Source organism: Erpetoichthys calabaricus, chromosome 1 (assembly GCF_900747795.2).
Source record: "Erpetoichthys calabaricus chromosome 1, fErpCal1.3, whole genome shotgun sequence".
In the NCBI taxonomy this organism is placed as follows: domain Eukaryota; kingdom Metazoa; phylum Chordata; class Cladistia; order Polypteriformes; family Polypteridae; genus Erpetoichthys; species Erpetoichthys calabaricus.
This window is the reverse complement of record NC_041394.2, coordinates 115,527,030-115,547,030: the sequence shown is the minus strand read 5'-3', so window position 1 is coordinate 115,547,030 and position 20,001 is coordinate 115,527,030. Positions and strand designations below refer to the sequence as shown.

General features: G+C 36.8%; 2 protein-coding genes across 3 annotated transcripts in view; one reads left to right on the top strand and one right to left on the bottom strand.

The window, feature by feature from the left end:
- The window catches only part of tulp3 (tubby-related protein 3), a 470,805-nt gene that overhangs the window by 195,918 nt on the left and 254,886 nt on the right, over positions 1-20,001 (top strand). The gene's annotated exons all lie outside the window — the stretch shown is intronic.
- Positions 1,945-19,381, bottom strand: adck2 (aarF domain containing kinase 2). 2 transcript variants are annotated; one of them, XM_051929476.1, is made up of 8 exons: positions 19,140-19,381; positions 17,218-17,364; positions 10,934-11,062; positions 10,762-10,857; positions 10,008-10,253; positions 7,676-7,804; positions 2,589-2,642; positions 1,945-2,278 (listed from the first exon to the last, which is right to left on the bottom strand). In XM_051929476.1, exons 2-8 carry the CDS (start codon positions 17,314-17,316, stop codon positions 2,138-2,140), a joined length of 894 nt encoding a protein of 297 aa, XP_051785436.1. In that variant the 5' UTR covers positions 17,317-17,364; positions 19,140-19,381; the 3' UTR covers positions 1,945-2,137. The 2 variants fall into 2 exon arrangements, with proteins under 2 accessions (XP_051785436.1, XP_028653813.2); XM_028797980.2 differs by lacking the exon at positions 19,140-19,381 and adding an exon at positions 17,509-18,687.

Below are 20,001 nucleotides of genomic sequence, written 5' to 3'. Positions count from 1 at the left end.
AATGCATATGTGAATGTAAATATACAATTCAGTTCATAATCCAATTAAACTACCAGATAGCATGATATGATGGGGGAGCAACCATTTACAGCTTTGTCTAGGGCAGCAAAAAGACCCTGCCGCTGATGTCATGGTTAAGGCTCAGTGCCGATTTCAGTCCTGTGGCTACTGGTAGTGTTCCTAACCTGCTGCAATGTTCAAGAAAAGAGAGGCTGACAAAGAGAGAAAAGAGTTGCAAGAGGGGCCCATGGCAGAACATATTCCTGCAATGAGCAGAAAGGTGTCTTGTTAGTAAAGTAAAAATAGTGGTTGTTGTCTGTTGATATATTCCAGCCCACATCAGGCATATAAAGTTTTAATTTTGGCCCTCAGTAAAATTGAGTTTGACACCTCTGGTCTATAGTATTGGTATCAATGGTTGGTTCCTCCCATATACCCTGTGCTGCTAGAACTGGCTCTGCAAGTCTGCACTGATAAAAACGATTGAAGGAAAAAAAAAAAAAAACCTAAACTAACTGTTATTATTCCACTAATAAGAAGAGTGATAGAGATACTGATAAACTAAAACATTATTACCACCTACCTGCCTAATATGCTGTTGTTCCTCCCTGTGCTGCCAAAAAGCCCCAACCTGCAGAAGCACAGACTCTACTAGACCTATGGAAGTGTCCTGTGGTATCTGGCACCAGGACAGTAGGAGCAGATCCTTCAACTCCTGTAAGTTGTGGGATGGAGCCACCACTGACTGGATGTTTTGTTCCAACACATCCCACAGATGCTTGTTTGGATTGAGATTTGAAGAATCTGCTGTCCTGAGCATCACCTTCAACTCTCCAACATGTTATTCAAACCATTTGCAAACAAGTTGTGCCAGGTCACAGGACATGTTATCCTGCTGAAAGATGACATTTCTATCAAGTCACTCCATTGCACGCCAACAATGTGTAGGTAGGTGATATACATCAAATTAATGTCCACATGAATTCCCCAGACCCTGGGTTTCTCAGCAAAACATTGCCCAAGGCATGACACTCTCTTCATCAGCTTGCCTTCTGGTGCCATCTCTTCCCTGGCTGTCCACACGATGCAACAGACATTGGGATTCATCTGACCAGACAACCTTCTTCCATTGATCCAAGGTCCAGTTCTGACACTCATGTACCCATTGTAAATGGTTTTGATGGTGGACGGGAATTACCATGGGCAATCCGACTGGCCTGCGGCAACTCAATCCCATACACAGTAGGTTTTAATGCACTGTGTCGTGACACAATATTCATGTAACCATTGTTAAAATGATCTGTGCCATAGTGGCCTATCTGTCGGTTCATACCAGACAGGACAGCCTTCATTGACCTCTCTCATCAATGAGTCTTGGCTGTTCAGTATCGTGCAGCAGTTCATGATTTTTTCCTCCTTGGACCACTGTTCAGAGGTACACATCACAGCTGACCAAGAGCACCTCACAAGCCATGTTGTTTCAGAAACACTTTGACCCTGTTGTCTTGCCATAATGACCTTTGTCTCTTCAGTGTTATTATATATATACATACACACATAACACTATTGTGTTGAGACTAGGAAGTGTGTGCGATCTCAGACTTTTTTTTGTATTTTTTTAGTTCACCAGAGCTGTGAAAGAAACACTCCCAGCTGGCTATGAGGAGAGTTACCTTTGCTCCTGAACTACATTAAATGAATGGCTAATATTAAAACTAAATAAAAAAAACAATTTTGCATGATGTTAACGCATATAAATAAAATGCAGGAAATAACAAAAAAACAAGCTCAGTAGATATAAATGAAACATGCAATATTGATTCTTAGCTGGGATTTCATTTAGTAGAGCTTTTTAAACGTCTCTCTCCAAGAGCTCTGCACCAGTACTTTACTACAGCACGACAAGCTGTGTTTAACAAAAACAAATATATATTTTTATAAACAAAACTTTGTTTTAAAAGACTTAAGAAAAATATTCTTTTTTTTTTTTACATTTACTTCAATATTATTGGTAGGCCTTAGTTGGAAACAGTCGCTCACCAAACATGTAAACAATCTATCTGTATTATTATATTTACATTCTGCTTGAAAGGTTCAAACTGGATTGCTTTCTTGCCATGGAGGGTAAAAGTGACGGTCACACAAGAGATGCACAGTTCTTAAGGAGAAATGGCTTTGCCATTTCCAGGATATCCAGGTTAGGATCCAGGGACCTCCCAACTCCTTCCAAAACCATGATGGCAAAAACGATCGAAGCAAAATTACTCTCCAATTTAACCTTTAAACAAACAGACAAAAAACAAAAATGAACAGACTTGTTAATGTTTAGATATGAAGTTTAGGTCAAGGGTACAGTGTGTGATACTTCTAATAAGAATTTTCTTACTTGTTTCACATACATGGATTATTTGAACAAAAGCAGCTAAACACACGCCTACTAATGTTCACTAATAAGCAGACATTTAACATATTTACTGTAATGCGGGGCTCTCTCCTAAATCCTTGGAGCATAATGTGGCCTTTGCAATTCAGCCTACTCAGCTAACCTTTTGACATTATTATTATGCTTAAATAAAGTGTTCCATTACCTTGTGGGTGATGAGAAGTTTGAAGACTCGAGACAGCAAATCAGCAACATGAAGCTTGAACAGGAAAAGAAAAATATGTGTTTTTATAGAAATTTGATGACATGATGGTTATTTTTACTGTTGCCAGAGAATAAAAACAGCAACTTTAATCCTTATGTAGAGACACAGTTGCTGATTTAAAGTATAAAATATATATGGTAACACATAGATTTAATTGATCACAATTTGGAAAAAATGCAAAGAAAAAAAATCTAGGAAATCAAAATCGTGTACAAATTTCAGGTATCTGCAAACCTGAGCTAAATCAGTCTAAGTAAATAACTGTTCCTTGCTCTCTAAAACGGATAGCAGTGTTAATCAATTGTTAATCGGCATGTCATAAATGTTTTAGGCAAAATGGCATAACAGGATCAAGCATAGAGTAGAAGCCTTATAGAGCATGCTTTAAATGCTGTGAGACATATGGTGCCACGACACAGTGAATGTCAAAGACCACCATATCCACTGCATTCTCACATGCATTGTTGAGATTTACAGAAATAGAAACTCTGACTTAACACTAGAATTCCTCAAGCCTATGAAAAAACTCATAATCCCGGCCCACCTTAAATCCCTTTGCACCTCTCCATCAGCGTCTTTTGTTTTTGTAAATGTGTCGATCAGCACAAGCAGCCTGCTGTACCATCCCCCCCACCACCGGAGTTCATCTTGGACAAAAAGTTCTCCCAGCTCAAGTCTTCTTTATCTGCATGTGAGATTTTTGAGTTGCATAGGGTTAATAATATATCATTGTTTGGAACACATGATTTTCATGCATAATGATCTGTGTAAGTGTAGGATGAAAGGAAATGCAAGAAATGCCGAACAAATACCTAAAGATTAAACTTTTCCATGACGTGAAGTGTATAATGTGTGAAGACTTTAGTCCAAATATCAAATAAACACGTGTGCTTTTATTCAAGAATATAACCAAAGAAAAAATAAAGCATTTGATTTACATGTGGCCGTCAATGAGTTAAAATCAAGCTCAAATGTCAATCGACAGGGAGTTTACACATATTGTTGAATTGTGCCGAGGTAAGAACTGCTGCCTTATAACCCGAAGGTCCCAGTTCGTGACAGAGTACTCTATTATTATGTCACTGCTATTATTATTATTATTATTTGTACAATATAATAAAAATATACATTTGATTTGAGTCTGTAAAACATGGTGTAAATTTTGGCTGCTTGTAAAAGTTAGTGCTTGTTTTTTTATTATTCAGTTTTATTCTCTCAGTGACGTTTATGTAGTATAACGAACTTGCCTCTCCCTCTCTGAGTTGATGGCATTTATCTCCATTCTTTTCACAAGGGCAGTGCTGTGGCTGTTTGTTGTAGCGGCAATCAAAGACAATGATGTCCTGTGACCGCTATCAGACTGGACAAAGGCAGGACAGTAGCAACAGACAGCTTCTTTACACCGCTTTCACCGGCTAATATGTCTCCAAACTTTATACTGGATGTTACAGACTGAATTCAAAGGCTTCTTCTGTTTGGGTGCATACACCATCAGCATAGCACTGTCAGGTCTAAACACTAGCGTGGCAAATTGCTTGTGTACTGAAGTGACTTTAGCTGGAGGTAGAAGTCCCATTTTATGGGGATGGGACAGCAGGCTGCTTGTGCTGACTGACAAATTTACAAAACAAAAGACACTGATGGAGCGGTGTGAAGGGATTTAAGGTGGGCCAGGATTACGAGTTTTACAGTTACTGCATTCATGGCTTTGAGCAATAAAAGGAGATGTGCAATTTTATTTAATGGGTTTTATTACTGTAACCCTTACTAAATTGTTAAGTTGGTACCTTTATCACCGTTAAATGCTATGATAAAATAAAAACAACTTAAAAGGTATATATGTGACATAACATTCAGATACATTCAGATGCATTTGGGAACTTAGTTACTATTTTAAAAGTTGGAGCATTTTACATTTTTGTTTTATTACTTCAAAGATACTGATACCACATTTGTTTAAGTATATTTGTAACAGTGACTCATATTAAAAAACAGCAATAATAAAGTTTAATTACATGTATTACTATGTTTTTAACAGTATTTTACAATATAATGTAGGCTAGTCATGGCTCAGTAGCTTTAACAGACTCCATTTCAAATGGTTTTTAAAATGGCATCGAGTGTCACACTATTGCTAGTAGTTACCTGTGGATGATCTACATATAATTTCTTAAACTTCTCCATATTTCTTAAACATAACTCTCCATATTGTACTTCTTTAAAATGTCTTAAAATCTATACTGATGTCCCTAGTTAAAATTGTTGGCTGCACTGAGCCATGATATGTAAGAGGTTACTGTGGTGCTCTGCCAGTAGATTATAGAGAAATATCAAATTGTTATAAATCGACAGATAGTGCAGTCATGAAGATGACTTTAGGGCAATGTAAAGAAACAGTACATACAGTTAAGTCCATAAATATTTGGACAGAGACAACTTTTTTCTAATTTTGGTTTTGTACATTACCACAATGAATTTTAAATGAAACAACTCTGATACAGTTGAAGTGCAGACTTTCAGCTTTAATTCAGTGGGGTGAACAAAACGATTGCATAAAAATTTGAGGCAACTAAAGCATTTTTTTAACACAATCCCTTCATTTCAGGGGCTCAAAGGTAATTGGACAAATTAAATAACTGGAAATAAATTGTTCATTTCTAATACTTGGTTGAAAACCCTTTGCTGGCAATGACAGCCTGAAGTCTTGAACTCATGGACATCACCAGATACTGGGTTTCCTCCTTTTTAATGCTCTGCCAGGCCTTTACTGCAGCGGCTTTCAGTTGCTGTTTGTTTGTGGGCCTTTCTGTCTGAAGTTTAGTCTTCAACAAGTGAAATGCATGCTCAATTGGGTTAAGAGCAGGTGACTGACTTGGCCATTCAAGAATTTTCCACTTCTTTGTTTTAATAAACTCCTGGGTTGCTTTGGCTATATGTTTTGGGTCATTGTCCATCTGTATCATGAAACGCCGCCCAATCAATTTGACTACATTTAGCTGGATTTGAGCAGACAGTATGTCTCTGACCACCTTAGAATTCATTCTGCTGCTTCTGTGCTGTGTCACATCATCAATAAACACTAGTGTCCAAGTGCCACTGGCAGCCATGCACGCCCAGGCCATCACACTGCCTCCACCGTGTTTTACAGATGATGTGGTATGCTTTGGATAATGAGCTGTTCCACGCCTTCTCCATACTTTTTTCTTGCCATCATTCTGGTAGAGGTTGATCTTGGTTTCATCTGTCCAAAGAATGTTTTTCCAGAAGTGTGCTGGCTTTTTTAGATGTTCTTTAGCAAAGTCCAATCTAGCCTTTCTATTCTTGAGGCTTATGAGTGGCTTGCACCTTGCAGTGCACCCTCTGTTTTTACTTTCATGCAGTCTTCTCTTTATGGTAGACTTGGATATCGATACACCTACCCCCTGGAGAGTGTTGTTCACTTGGTTGGCTGTTGTGAAGGGGTTTCTCTTCACCATGGAAATGATTCTGCGATCATCCACCACTGTTGTCTTCCATGGACGTCCAGGTCTTTTTGCGTTGCTGAGTTCACCAGTGCTTGCTTTCTTTCTCAGGATGTACCAAACTGTAGATTTTGCCACTCGTAATATTGTAGCAATTTCTCAGATGTTTTTTTTCTGTTTTCACAGCTTAAGGATGGCTTCTTTCACCTGCATGGAGAGCTCCTTTGTCCGCATGTTGTCTGTTCACAGCAAAATCTTCCACATGCAAGCACCACACCTCAAATCAACTCCAGGCCTTTTATCTGCTTAATTGATAATGACATAACGACGGACTTGCCCACACCTGCCCATGAAATAGCCTTTGAGTCAATTGTCCAATTACTTTTGAGCCCCTGAAATGAAGGGATTGTGTTAAAAAAATGCTTTAGTTGCCTCACATTTTTATGCAATCGTTTTGTTCACCCCACTGAATTAAAGCTGAAAGTCTGCACTTCAACTGCATCAGAGTTGTTTCATTTAAAATTCATGGTGGTAATGTACAGAACCAAAATTAGAAAAAAGTTGTCTCTGTCCAAATATTTATGGACTTAACTGTATGTGCATTTATTGTATGTATAATGTCTTACACAATCAAGCTTAGGGAGCTCTCTGCCTCTTTCATCCATTTCTAGTTAAATTACTTTTCGTTTTCCTTGCTTCCATTTTTACTTTCACTGTTAAAGATCTTTTAACATTACTGGTACAGCAACAAGCAGCAGATGTTGTAAATTGGTATTCCAGAGGTTCGGGCAAGTTTCTGTGTGCATAAGTACAACTCTGCTGGTGTTTCAATAAGATATATTGGAGGTTTATTTTGCTGTCAGGGTGTCTATCAAACATGGTGATATGGAAAATATACAAGTTGAAATAACCTCTCTCAAGGAAAATTTGAAAAAAGCAAATGAACCTATAATTGAGGTTACACAGAAAGTTTACCTTTTTTAAAACAGACAATTTTGAAAACTCATCACTAATTTCTAAATGGGAATTTTCAAATGTCAAACGTTTGCACAGCGTATCCTTTTTTTTTTTTTTTGATTTCTCAATGAAAATGGACCTTTCTTGAAATGTTTAATTCAATTTGTTTTCTGACAGACTGATGTACAGACTTGACAATACTTGCTTTTAACCTTAACAAAGGATGCAGAGATGGACACATGGAGGGAGAAAAAGTTTGACAAAATAGTGTTCTTAAAGTGCATATTTTTCAAGTGATATTGTTTCTAAATACTAATTTATATTATATTGTTGCACTTATGTCATAATGTGTACTTTGTTTTCATGTTGCATGCTGGTGCAAATGAACTTCATTTCAGATAACAAGTTTGTTAATTTTATTCTAGCTATTTGTGTATTGTTCCAAATATCTATTTACAGCAAGTGTTTTCAAAGTCTGAATAATTTTGTGCCCTTTTTATGATTGTTTTTATCTGAAGTTTTACAGTGTGCTAGTTTCTTCAATTTGATACACTATATTTAACAAAATGTGCTCACTTAACAATATGTGTAACAATAATGAGGACTTACCTTTTCCAGGGTTACAGTGTTTTTTCTTGCTTCATTCACCAACTCTGCCATTTCCAGCTTAAATTTTTCAACAGTACTGCACTCTGAAGCACGGGCATGATGAAGAATTAGTTCTGCAACTTTATCACCCTGAAATATACAGTATATGATAATATATATATATATATATATATATATATATATATATATATATATATATATATATATATATAATTACAGTTTAACATACATTATTATATTAATATCCAGACTACAAACTCATAGTGGTCAGCACTCCTGTCTCACATCCCAAAGATGTGCAAGTTTGGTTACCTGATGACTTTAAATTGGCCCTGTATGAGCAAGTGTGCCCTGAAATAGACTGGCATTTTATCTAGAGTTGGTTCTTACTGCTTTGGATGGGCACTGGCTTTCAGTGACCCTGCACTGCATAAATGTATTAGAAAATGGAAGGATGAACTACAGTATAACAAGTATATATATATACTAAACATCAAGTTCAAATATTTATAAACAAAAATACTATTTCATGCCAATAATAATACTTAAGTAATTAAAAATATTTTTTAGCAGTGGTTCAATTAAAAAATTTAATTACTTAAAAGTGCCTGCTCATTACTTTCAACTGTTTGGTATACAAGGGCTGATCGTGAAATTCTGGGTCTGAACCTGAATAGTTCTACAATGCTGATGCTGTAAGAGACCAAAATGAGGTCCTGCATACTAATGTTCAGGCAAATTGTCACGTGTACATAACATTACTAAGGTGAAATTCTTACTTGTATGTCTAACATCCAAAACACCTACAAGTTACTGAAATTTGTGGTTTATATTTTCTGGTTTAAAAACCAGGTCAACAGAGATCAAAAACCACAAATACTGGATAAAAAATGATCTAAAAAGAACAGCAGTTGAAATGAAGCATTTAAGATAACTTGCAGGTAAAACAAAAGGAGACAGGATAAGAAGCAAAGCAATTTGTGAAGAACTAGAAATGCAACCTGTCATGGAAACCATAGAAATAAAACAGCTACAGTGGTATGGACACATTTAGAAAAAGAGTTAAACATGGTATCCCAAAAAGATGTTTGAAATGAAGGGCGAAGGAAAAAGACCGAGGGGGAAGACCTAAAGGGGTATGGGAAGAAAATTTCAGAGAAGCAGCCAAAAAGAGTAGGGTGACCATGGAACAATTAAAGATCCTGGAAAAAGACTAGGGATCCTCCGATCGATCTTGACTATTTTCACAAAAAAGAGACTTGATCGGCGATTGATAAAAAAGCTGATCACAAAAACTAGTATTTTCAGCCCCTGGTTTTCTATGCTTTAGGGTAATTTAGTTGCTGCACTCCTTTACGCAAGGTATTACGGTAGTTGTGCCATGTGTCTTTGTTTTTTTTTTGCAGCAAACTTCCTTTAGTGTAAACAAAGAGCAGCGAGTAGAAGCTTGTTTTATCAGTGAACAAGAGGCAATTTGAATATTAGCCTTTATGTTAAAGAAAGTGGAATATTAAACTGAAAAAAGTCATCCTGTGCAAACAGACAAACGGCAAGAAAAACTACTTTAAGGAATTCAGACTTTTACTTTGTCCTTTAAATTAAAACTGCCTGAATTTGGACAACATGCTTGTTTAAAATGCAGCATCTAAGGCTGAGTTTATACTTCATGCGACTCAACGCATGCTCCTGTGGACGCTATTGCTACGCAAGCGGTGTACTGTTTATACTTGCACGCGAACTTTACGTAAATCTGGAAGATTAAAAGAGATAAAAAAAAAACGGAATCTATCGCAATTGAAGTTGACTGATCAAGTAACATGAAATCCGTATCGGCCTTAAAAAACCTGACTGGAGTATCCCTACAAAAGACAGGTAAAAATATAAAGATCACGTCCTGGGAGGCCAGAATTAATGGTTTTCTACTTTGTGTCATAACTTCTACAAAAATGTAATCTACATTTTAATCTATATTTAAATAAATATTTCAAATCTGAAATACTCATGTATCATTTATTTGTTCAGATGCACAAGACTGCTTGAATTGTTGATATTTCTAACTGACGTTCTATTACATAATTTAGCTTTTCATAGTTATTTTACATTTATTTTGTATATTTTTATATTACTATATTTGCTGAGCAACACTAACATGACTCTTAATGTATTCTGGGCCTGTGGCAGCATGAATTTCAAATGTCTAATAAAGGTTAACACCATGTGAAATACATCCATTTCCTTAACCAAAGTTTGAAGTTGCTAAAAGCCACAGACTATTCCAACAGCAAAGGGAACAGGGCATGCGACAGTTTTCCACAGAATTCCAGTCTTTTACCTGACCGAAGACAACGGCAGAGAAAACAGCATGAAGATTTTTAAGGTCCGTTCCACTGAGCTCTGACACAATTCCGGCATCTAGCAGGACAAGATGCACCTCTGCAGGAGATGGTCGCATGTTAACAATCAGAGTATCACACATGTCAAGCAGAGTCATTGTGCCATGTGGTGTATTTTGTTTACCCCATTGCACCAAAATATTTCCTGGGTGAAGGTCTCCATGTACAAAATTATCAACAAAAACCTAGCAAGAAAGAAATGACTGTCAGAGCAGCTCTCCACAAGTAAAAGGTAACATTATAGTTCTTTGTCCTTAACTTAAACTGTTGATCATTCTTATCTAAGCACACTTTTAAAACTGTTTTTTTCACAGTGGAGTAATATAGTTCCAAAATATTGGAAATCCCATACTGATTGTCCTTCTAAGTCTCAATCATAAGTAGACCCTTACTTTTAATATTTAAGAATAACTCCCTATGGATTTTTCTCTTTACTCTCCTTCTGAGTAGATTAATGATTAAATCAACTACACTGTTTACATCCTCATTTCTAATGCTTACTGTATAAGCATTGCCTTGTAAATAGGTGTTTGAAAAAAGATCAACAGATGTAAATAGTGGAAAAAATGCTTCAACAATTTGACCACTTTTGAAATATCAAATGTGAATTTTGCCTAGCAAGGAATGTTGAACTGTCTAATAACAGCAATTTTTAGTTTGTTTTGGGTTTTTTTTTATATAAACATCTCTTACCATCTTTAGAAGTGTGTCTATGCCCATCCTTGCAATCTTCTTCTTCAGCTCTGTCGGTGTATCTTGAGACAGATATTTGAATATGGGCTCACTTTCCTGAAATAGATAAAAATGAATATACTCAAATGTCTGAATTATACTGCTAGTAAGGCTTCATGATACAGTATCTTACCTCAAATGTTTCCACCAAAATGTTCTTTGTTACAAATGGTCGAAGAGGTGTAGGAAACTTCACAAACTCAACGTTGTTGAAGTTTTCACTAAATCTTTCCATGTTTCTGGCTTCATATCTCAAATCAATCTATAGCTCAAAAATAGAAAACAGTCACAGATACATACCCAACACAGAGCTGTACATTTCATTTTGGCCACACTTCTCATCTTGCATTACTCAAAGTTAGTGTGAGACGACATTTGCCAATTAAGGTTTCTCTGGGACATCACTTTGTTGGTCAAAAAAGAGCTGAACTGGCTAGATATAATCATAGCAACCAATACACACAACTTTGACTCTGGAACCTTGTATTCTTGACTGACACTGGTCTTTCTTCAAGGGACAGGCTCTGTGTGGGTAAAGGTGTATTCCCAGTGAATAAGTATAGTTACCCAAATACAACTTTGAACTGCAAACAAGGAAACTGTTGTTTCCATAGATGTCTAACAACTTTTTAGAGTGAATGACTTACTTAGAAAGGGTGGGCACAGCGCTCAAAAATATGTGTTTACAAGGAAAGCAATGTAGCTGTCCGATACAAGGAAGGCATGACTGGTTGAACTTAGCCTCTATGCTAAAATTTTGTTTTCCTGTGCTTCTCATGGAATGTGCATAACAAAATTCAAGCACAGGCACAACAACACCTTGGACTAAATCTAAATGATAAAATATGTGCCATCTGAAATGATGCCACATGTCCTGGATACTCAAGTATATAACTTAGCTATAAAATGATGATGGGTTTGTGGCGAGTTAGCAAGCACATAGAAGACTCAAATAGGTAGGAATAAAGCCTTAGGAGCATCTTGCATATATCAGTGTTAGGATAAGTTCCACTAACATCTCTAAAAGATGGTAAATACTAGTGCTGGGCGGTGTGGGATAATTTGTGTATAATACTGTTAAGTTTTAGGGGGTAATGTAGGCTGCGGGTGGAGGAATGCTGGAGGGGAACCGGAAGGAAAAGGGAGGGAGGAGCAATGACGGGGAGAAGGAAGTACATTGGTCTGTAAAACTCTATTTTTGTTAAATAAAAGTTATCAAGTTCTCACAGCAGAGTCGAACTCACTTGTAAAACACGTCAGGCGGTATACCGGTTTATACCAAAAAACGTTTTTTATTTTTGTTATGATATAGATTTTTATTATACCACAACACCGGTATAAATAGTCTAAACAACGTTCGGAACATGGCACAGTGGGAAACTGTTTAAGGGGGGACGTTTTTCACTGCTGCACCGCTAAACACGCATGAAACAGAGTACATGCGTTTGTGGAGGTATTGAACGGTGAAAATGGACAGAACATTCTGAATCTGAAGCTGTAGCAGACGAAAAAGTTGAACATGATGACACAGAAGAACTTTTGCCGAAAAAAGTAGCCGTGTCTGTTGTCTGGAGATACTTTGGTTTTAAAAGGTCGGATGTGGACCATTATGTTCAAATGTGTGAATACTGTTTCTATACTACTGGATAATACTGCAAGCCAAGTTGTACTTGTTTTATTTATTTTTTTTCATACTGTGTAATATACCTGGGTACTGTGTAACAGTGTGACGACATGTTGAATTTATTCTCGACATTTCCACTTTAATCTCAACGCTTATGATGAGATTAAAGTCGACATGTTGACTTTATTCTCGTAATCTGTCATTAAAGTAGAACATCGTAAACTAAACTTCAACTTAAAATGAATAATTTACTAGATTTTCGCAAACCCCGTCATAAGTTATGTAGCACATTAAATGCTTTGTGTTAAGTGTTCCCAGTGCCATGTTAATCGCTACGTGCTTCTTAAACTGACTTCCTCTTGCACTAAGAGGAGGCACAGGCAGCAATCACCACACAGAATACATTAATTTCATGAGAAAATCTAGTAAATTATACATTGATTTTAGGATGAAGTTTAGTTTGCGACATTCTACTTTAATTACAAAATAAACTATGAGAATAAAGTGGAAATGTTGACTTTAATCTCGACATAAACGGTGAGAATAAAGTAGAAATGTCAACTTTAATATTGACATAAATGTCGAGATTAAAGTGGAAATGTCGAGAATAAAGTGAAAATGTCGACTTTATTCTCGACATGTTTTTTTTTCTTCACTGTGTGCATATTTTTTTTTTCACCATGGCCCTAATACGCTTCCATAGGGCTATACCACAAATACCATTATAAATTCAAGTTGCAGTTTTATTATTTATGTCATATGATGTATATTATTTATATAGCTTAGCTTGAAGCAAGGTCCATATTAATGCAGTTTGCCTTAATGATGGTTCAGTTGGTAAAGATGTCATCACCAAGTTGCACTTCTTTTATTTCATTTTAATTTGATGAATACTGTGTAATGCACCTGGGCTTGAAGTCTTGAAGTAATAGTATTATTACTGGAAGTTACACTATTATTTATTTTATTGTTATTATTTATTAGTTTAAATATTATGCAGTTTAATGATGGTAAAGTTGTTTAAAAAGTCACTTTAACGTGTCAGTGAACAGAGATTGTTAACATTAACAAAGTGTAGTTGGTTTACAAAAAATAGTTACCATTTATTCCTTTTCTAAGACATGTTCAGTGCAATCCAACTTTTGACAAGCACTTCTGGATATTTTACCAAGTCTAAATGCCTCTTTGGATGGTTGAAAAAATGTTGTCAAAATTTTAGTTTTAAGTTGTTTGCAAACTTTTTTCAATAAAAAGGCTCTATGTTCTGACTGCATCTGTCATGCAATGTGATTCCTTCTCTTCATTAGTGCCACCCCCTTGAAAACTATCACTTTATGGGGCCATGCAAACCTGTTTTAATACTTGTGTGCACATCAAAATGTTTTATTGTACAATGTACAATTCTCATGACAGTGGAATAGGTTATTCTTAGCCAGTAATTGCAGTGGAAAATGTGGTTAACATCCACTCATGCATGAAAAAAAAATACTGTCCAATACTGTGAAACCGGTATAATTTTGAAAAATACCGTGATATAGAATTTTGGTCATACCGCCCAGCACTAGTACATACAGTACAATCTTAATTCCATTATGTATCTCACTAGCAGAGGTGACTGCAAATAATTGAAAGGTGGTTGGTGTCGATCATGATGGTAATCCTGGAACTTGGCTGACAGGCCCCACTTGTAAGGAAAGCAGTAACCGCAGTCAAAGTTAAGTTAAGCAAGGATGTCTTCTATGTAGTTTCTGAGGCAGGCAAAATCCAATGCAAAGGTCCAGATAGATTAGAGAAAGAAAGAAAGATGTTGTGCTTATTGGGACTGTGTTGTGCCTGTGGGAAACGGGGAAGGCGTTGCCCACAGGCGAAGAAAAGTAAATAAAAGCTTGTTTTTATAAGTATGCCACCTGCGTCTGTCTGTGTCAGGTTAAGCACTGGTATGGCTCCATCTACTGTCACAAAGTCTAGAAGCAATCAACATTTTTCTTGATAGAAAAGAACAATATTTCCCGAAATTGAACGATGACGACTGGCTGTGCAAGCTGATGTTTCTGGCTGACATAACTAAACACATGAATGACTTAAACCTGCATTTACAATGACAGGGACAAACGGTACTTGAACTTTTTGAGTACTGGAAAGGATTTGCGTCAAAATTAGATAAATTTTGCCGTGATATTACCACTAACACCTACAAGTACTTTCCAAATGTAAAGGGTCATTCAAATTGATTTACCATTAACAGAGATGAGCTTCAGAAGTATGGTGAAGCACTCAAAGTAAAGTTTGCTAAACAAGCTCTAGACTTCCAAAGTCATGGGCCCATATTTTCTTACCTCATCAAGCCCGATTTAATTGATCTTACTACCACACCATTTGATCTATCTCATTTTGAGGGGATGGATGTTGATAATTTCGAAATGCAACATATCGAATTTAGGTCATCAGAATTATGGACGATAAAATTTGGAGAATTGTGGAAAATCCTTGAAGGAAGCTGCTTTGAAAAGTCAGCTGCCATCCTCAACTGTTGGACATGCCTGTCTGAAGCATTTGCCTGTTTGAAAGAGAGTTGCATTTGCTCTGCTTTCGTCTTTTCGATCAGTTTTATACATGGGAACAAATTTTCTGACACATGAAAACTGTTTTGAGTCCACAGAGAAGTTGCCTAACATCTGTGCATTTAGAAGCCTGTGTGAAGCATAAAGTGACCAAATACACACCTGAAATTAGACAATTAACTAAGGAGAAGCAAGGACAAGGGTCCCATTAATTGATTAATGACACAGATCAACAACAATCAATGATTGCTTATCTCTCTATTATATAAAAAAAATTTTTGGAAGATTTTTTCAAGTCCCGCGAGATGAGACTTTGGCCATGAGATTTTTTCAAGTTATGCAATCCTCTCTACTATTTTCAACCAAGCACATGGTAATCTCACCTTTCACTCATGTAAATGCTTTTGACGACACAGTTTCTGCTCTCTCAGCTCTTATAAATTTTAACATTTTCCACACTTTAAGTTCCCAATTAAAGAAGATGTATTATGTCCAAATCTTATTGAAGAATTTTATCATGAAGGGTTATCAACATAAAAAATGAGTACACGGGCAATCCTAGCACCGAGAAACAATAAAGTCAAATGAATTAACGCCAAAAATGACAATAGGTTACATGGCAAATTGGTTAAATGCATATCAATAGACTATGCTGAAACAGTTGGTGGTGATTGTGCAGAAGATGAAAACATCAACTTTCAATATCTCAAAGAATATCTTCAACCATTAACACTGTCTCGTCTCCCACTGCACGAATTACTGTAGAAAGAAGGATGCATCCAAGATAGGTAATGTAGTAAATCTTCCGCGGATAACATTACACAACAAAGGAGATCTTGATATGCCATTCGTATTAAAACGTTAACAGTTTCCTGTTAGAATAGCTTTTGCAAAGATAATTAACAAATCTTGGAGCCAAACATTCGAAAAAGTTGTTTTATTTAATAAAGAGAAAAAAACGAAATTCAATCACGGACAATTATACGTTGCGTTGTCACAACGAAAGTCCAAAAACAGATTCAAAATTCAATGTGATATTGACGAAAATTGAATTCAAAAATTTGTTTTTATTGAAATTTTTCAGTAAAAGTGTAAGTTTAAAAAGTATTTGCGTGTTAATTTCAAAGCCAAACAGAACAAAATCGTATTATGCAACGAATAACTCTAACACAACATGAAACATAATTTACTTTCAAATTAATACGTTTTAGTCTTTTTTAATATGGTTAATTACTCACTGTAATGTAAAATAGTTCTATTATGCACATGTAACAATTCCCATGAAAATAAAAATCTGTTTAAATTGTACAACCGCATCCCTATACGCGAGTGACAGAACCGCAAACAGGCTAGTGCATATCGAAGGCGCGGGGGTTGATGAGCGAAGCGAGCAGGGGGCAAAGCCCCCAAGTAATACAAATTTTAATAATGTGTTTTATGTTTGATTTAACTGTTTTGTTTTTTAAACTATTATACTTTCTGTCTTAACAAAATAACATTTGATAATTTTATAATAAAATTTCAAAATAATGTGTTCAGAACTTAAATTTTACAAAACAGTTTTTCTATTTGTCCCTATTTACATTAAAATACTGAATAATCAACAAAGATAGACTAGTTATTTAATGTATTAGAAACATGTTAATAAATGATCAAGTTAGTGTGTTTCCATGGTTTTTGTATATGAAAATATGGTGAGAGGGCGGCACGGTGGCGCAGTGGGTAGCGCTGCTGCCTCGCAGTTGGGAGATCTGGGGACCTGGGTTCGCTTCCCGGGTCCTTCCTGCGTGTAGTTTGCATGTTCTCCCCGTGTCTGCGTGGGTTTCCTCCGGGCGCTCCGGTTTCCTCCCACAGTCCAAAGACATGCAGGTTAGGTGGACTGGTGATTCTAAATTGGCCCTAGTGTGTGCTTGGTGTGTGGGTGTGTTTGTGTGTGTCCTGCAGTGGGTTGGCACCCTGCCCAGGATTGGTTCCCTGCCTTGTGCCCTGTGTTGGCTGGGATTGGCTCCAGCAGACCCCCGTGACCCTGTGTTCGGATTCAGCGGGTTGGAAAATGGATGGATGGATGAATATGGTGAGATTAGGTTGGCATACTGAGAGACTTTGGCACAACACTAATAAAAGGTTGCTGACCCCTGCTCTAGAGATTAAAGCACAAAATGCTTCAACCATACCTTTCTCCAAAAATAAAAAGAGAATTAATAAAAAAGGTGTACTTTAAGACTTACTTACCTGCCTAACCATGAGCTTTTCAAACTCAACCACAACTTCAGGCAAACTAAGCCATTTCAGACCTGGCAGACAGCTGACCAACCAGCTTCCAGCCTTCATAAGCAAAAGATCAATCTGAACCTCATGTGTAATCCCTGGATGGAGGACCTGTGGTTGGCACATAGGAAGAGAAATAAAAGAAAAAGGAAAAGATATTACTGTAATGCTAAGATTCCACAGCAGTCATGTGTGTTGAATACTGTGAATTTAGCATAAATAAAATAAAACTTAATCTCTGTAATATAGTTATACCTTAACAGCTACTGGAATAAGGTGTTTATTTGAAGACAAATCTGGAAGCTGCAATTCACCTCTATGGCTTTGCTTGTTGTCGCTCTTCCCTCCAAATAGATTGAGAATACCATGAAGTCCAGGAATCTCCCAGGCTTCATACAGGTCGTCTTTTTCCAAACTGTTCGCCAAATGATGGAATTCAGGATCTTTGATATAATCCACATGGGCATGAGCCTTATAAACTTGCGCCACACAGCCTGAGCCCACAGGTTGCTTGCTTTCAAATTTGAAGACTTTATTCCAGTCATCTCCAAAGGCTTTCTTTAAACAGAGTGTGGTGTAAACCCAGGAATGTGGCTTAACATGCACATGCAAACGAGAAAACTTGCTGCAAAATTCCCTTGAGAACAGGTCTGGCCGTGTGCTCGCCCACTGGGCCAACTTAACAAATGTGGGTCCACATGACTCCATCGTCCACAAAAGAAGGTCAAGCCAGAGAGAGGAAATTTTAGATGACAACAGAGTGAAGGGGTATAATAAAATGAGTGGGGTGAATTTTAGACACAGGAAAAAGGACCGTACACCCAAGTGAAGAAAAAAACGTAGTTTGTGTACTTGAACACTGAAGACTGACGTCTTTTGAGAAACCTCTCTGGAAAGTTTCAAATCAGAGCTTGTGACAGCTTCCTGACAATGAATAGATGACAATGCTAGCTTACTTACACTCCAGCACACCAATGTGAGTTTTGACACAACAGTTAATGATGAGCCTTTATGTGTCCTAAGGAACTTCTGAATGTTTCGTAGCTGAAAAGATGCATATGGAAAGCTGGTATTTTTCCTGACAAATAGTTTCACGGTTAGCAGAAAACTCCGGGCTGCTAAAATGGACATTTTCCTAATTTGATTTTGGACTTATGTTACAACCTTCAAATATCAATATTAATGTAACACCATGCATCTAAGCACAAGCTAAAGAAATATTCTGCTTTTTGAAAACATTTTGTATTAAAAGCCAATGTGATTAAGCTAAAAACTATCAGATAAACTAGGATCCCAACATGTTTAACTTATGATATTACTCTAAGCATGCTTATTACAGATAAAAGTTATAAATAATCCTTGTCATAAAATGTTGAAAAATAAAGATTAATTTAATGCACAGTATCAAAACTCTATATCATCGACATATTCATATAACACAAACTAAATCACTCATTGTTTGGATGGTTACTTCTATTTTTATATATAATTTAAAATACTGTGTTTGTAGTATTAGTCTGTTTTTTAAATTCTTTTAAAACTATTTACACGAAAACGAAAATGATCTGATCAACATTCTCTATGGGAATTTGATGACCTGCAGAGCACTGTATATTACTGTAATGTGCTACATTACATAAAAATTAACAATAAAGCGGGACTAAAGTACTAGAAGCTGATTCTAAATGACGATACATTCAATTGTTCGGTGTACAGTTAAACCTTACAGCGCACCTTAAGACTAACTTGCGTACTAGAGAAAATTTCGCGTAATGCCTCACCAGGTACGGTCGTTACCTTGGAGGCGTTCATTTATTCAGCCTTCCAACGTGCAAGCAACGTGACTCGGAGAGCGACGCCTTTTAACGTCTAAGCTAATGTGTTACTTCGAATCCCTTGCTGATGCGGCCGGTTCTGGAATCACGACGTCTCGGAAACGCTGTTTCCAGTTGAAATTATTAACAGATGAGAATGCACTCTTTTTCCGAATCCTCCCGCGTTATAATGTTACCCCAAAGGGAAAAACATAAAAGAAATGAAAACCGCGTTCTGTGGATTGGTCGCTGTAGCTTGGCATGGAACGTCTGTCTTCAAAGAGCTGATTGTTGCCCTATGACTTGATTGATAAGTAACACTCGCCGCTGATTAGAGCTTTAACGTCGCCCCTCTTATCTGATTGGTTCTGGAATGAATGAATGACAGTTGCCCCTCCCACACGACAGGCAAACGTTTACTTGCTCTGTGCAACTTCCTACTTCCCCAAGTACACCTCGCGGCCGCCGTCGGAATATGGGCGTGTTTAATCGTTAGTTAGTAGGTCTGGCCAACTACTATATCTATTTTTTATACCTATTATACAACCAATAAAGCACATCTTTCAATATAATATTAATATTGACCAAAATAATAAAGAACTAGGTATAACTTACATAAAATAAGATTTTTTTATTTAATAAGAACGAATGTAGTGAGAAGTCAAGCAAAATGACACCTTTTATGACCGTTGCCTCGAAAGCTTGCATATTGTAATCTTTTTAGTTAGCCAATAAAAGATGTCATTTTGCTTGACTTCTAACTACATTCATAATGGCTAACACGGGACAACATCCAAGTACATAAGAACGATTGTCATTTTTAAAACACATTATATTGGTATATGCCTCGCAGTTAGGAGACCCGGGTTCGCTTTTCGGGTCCTCCCTGCGTGGAATTTGCATGTTCTCCCCGTGTCTGCATGGGTTTCCTCCT

Excerpts from the sequence above, each read along its gene's own strand:
- adck2 (XM_028797980.2), bottom strand. The coding sequence starts at position 18,384 with ATGTCCATTTTAGCAGCCCGGAGTTTTCTGCTAACCGTGAAACTATTT. Across the intron at positions 2,643-7,675 it reads ACACTGTAACCCTGGAAAAG|CTTCATGTTGCTGATTTGCT; the intron begins GTAAGTCCTCAT and ends TTCCTGTTCAAG. Across the intron at positions 2,279-2,588 it reads AACTTCTCATCACCCACAAG|GTTAAATTGGAGAGTAATTT; the intron begins GTAATGGAACAC and ends GTTTGTTTAAAG.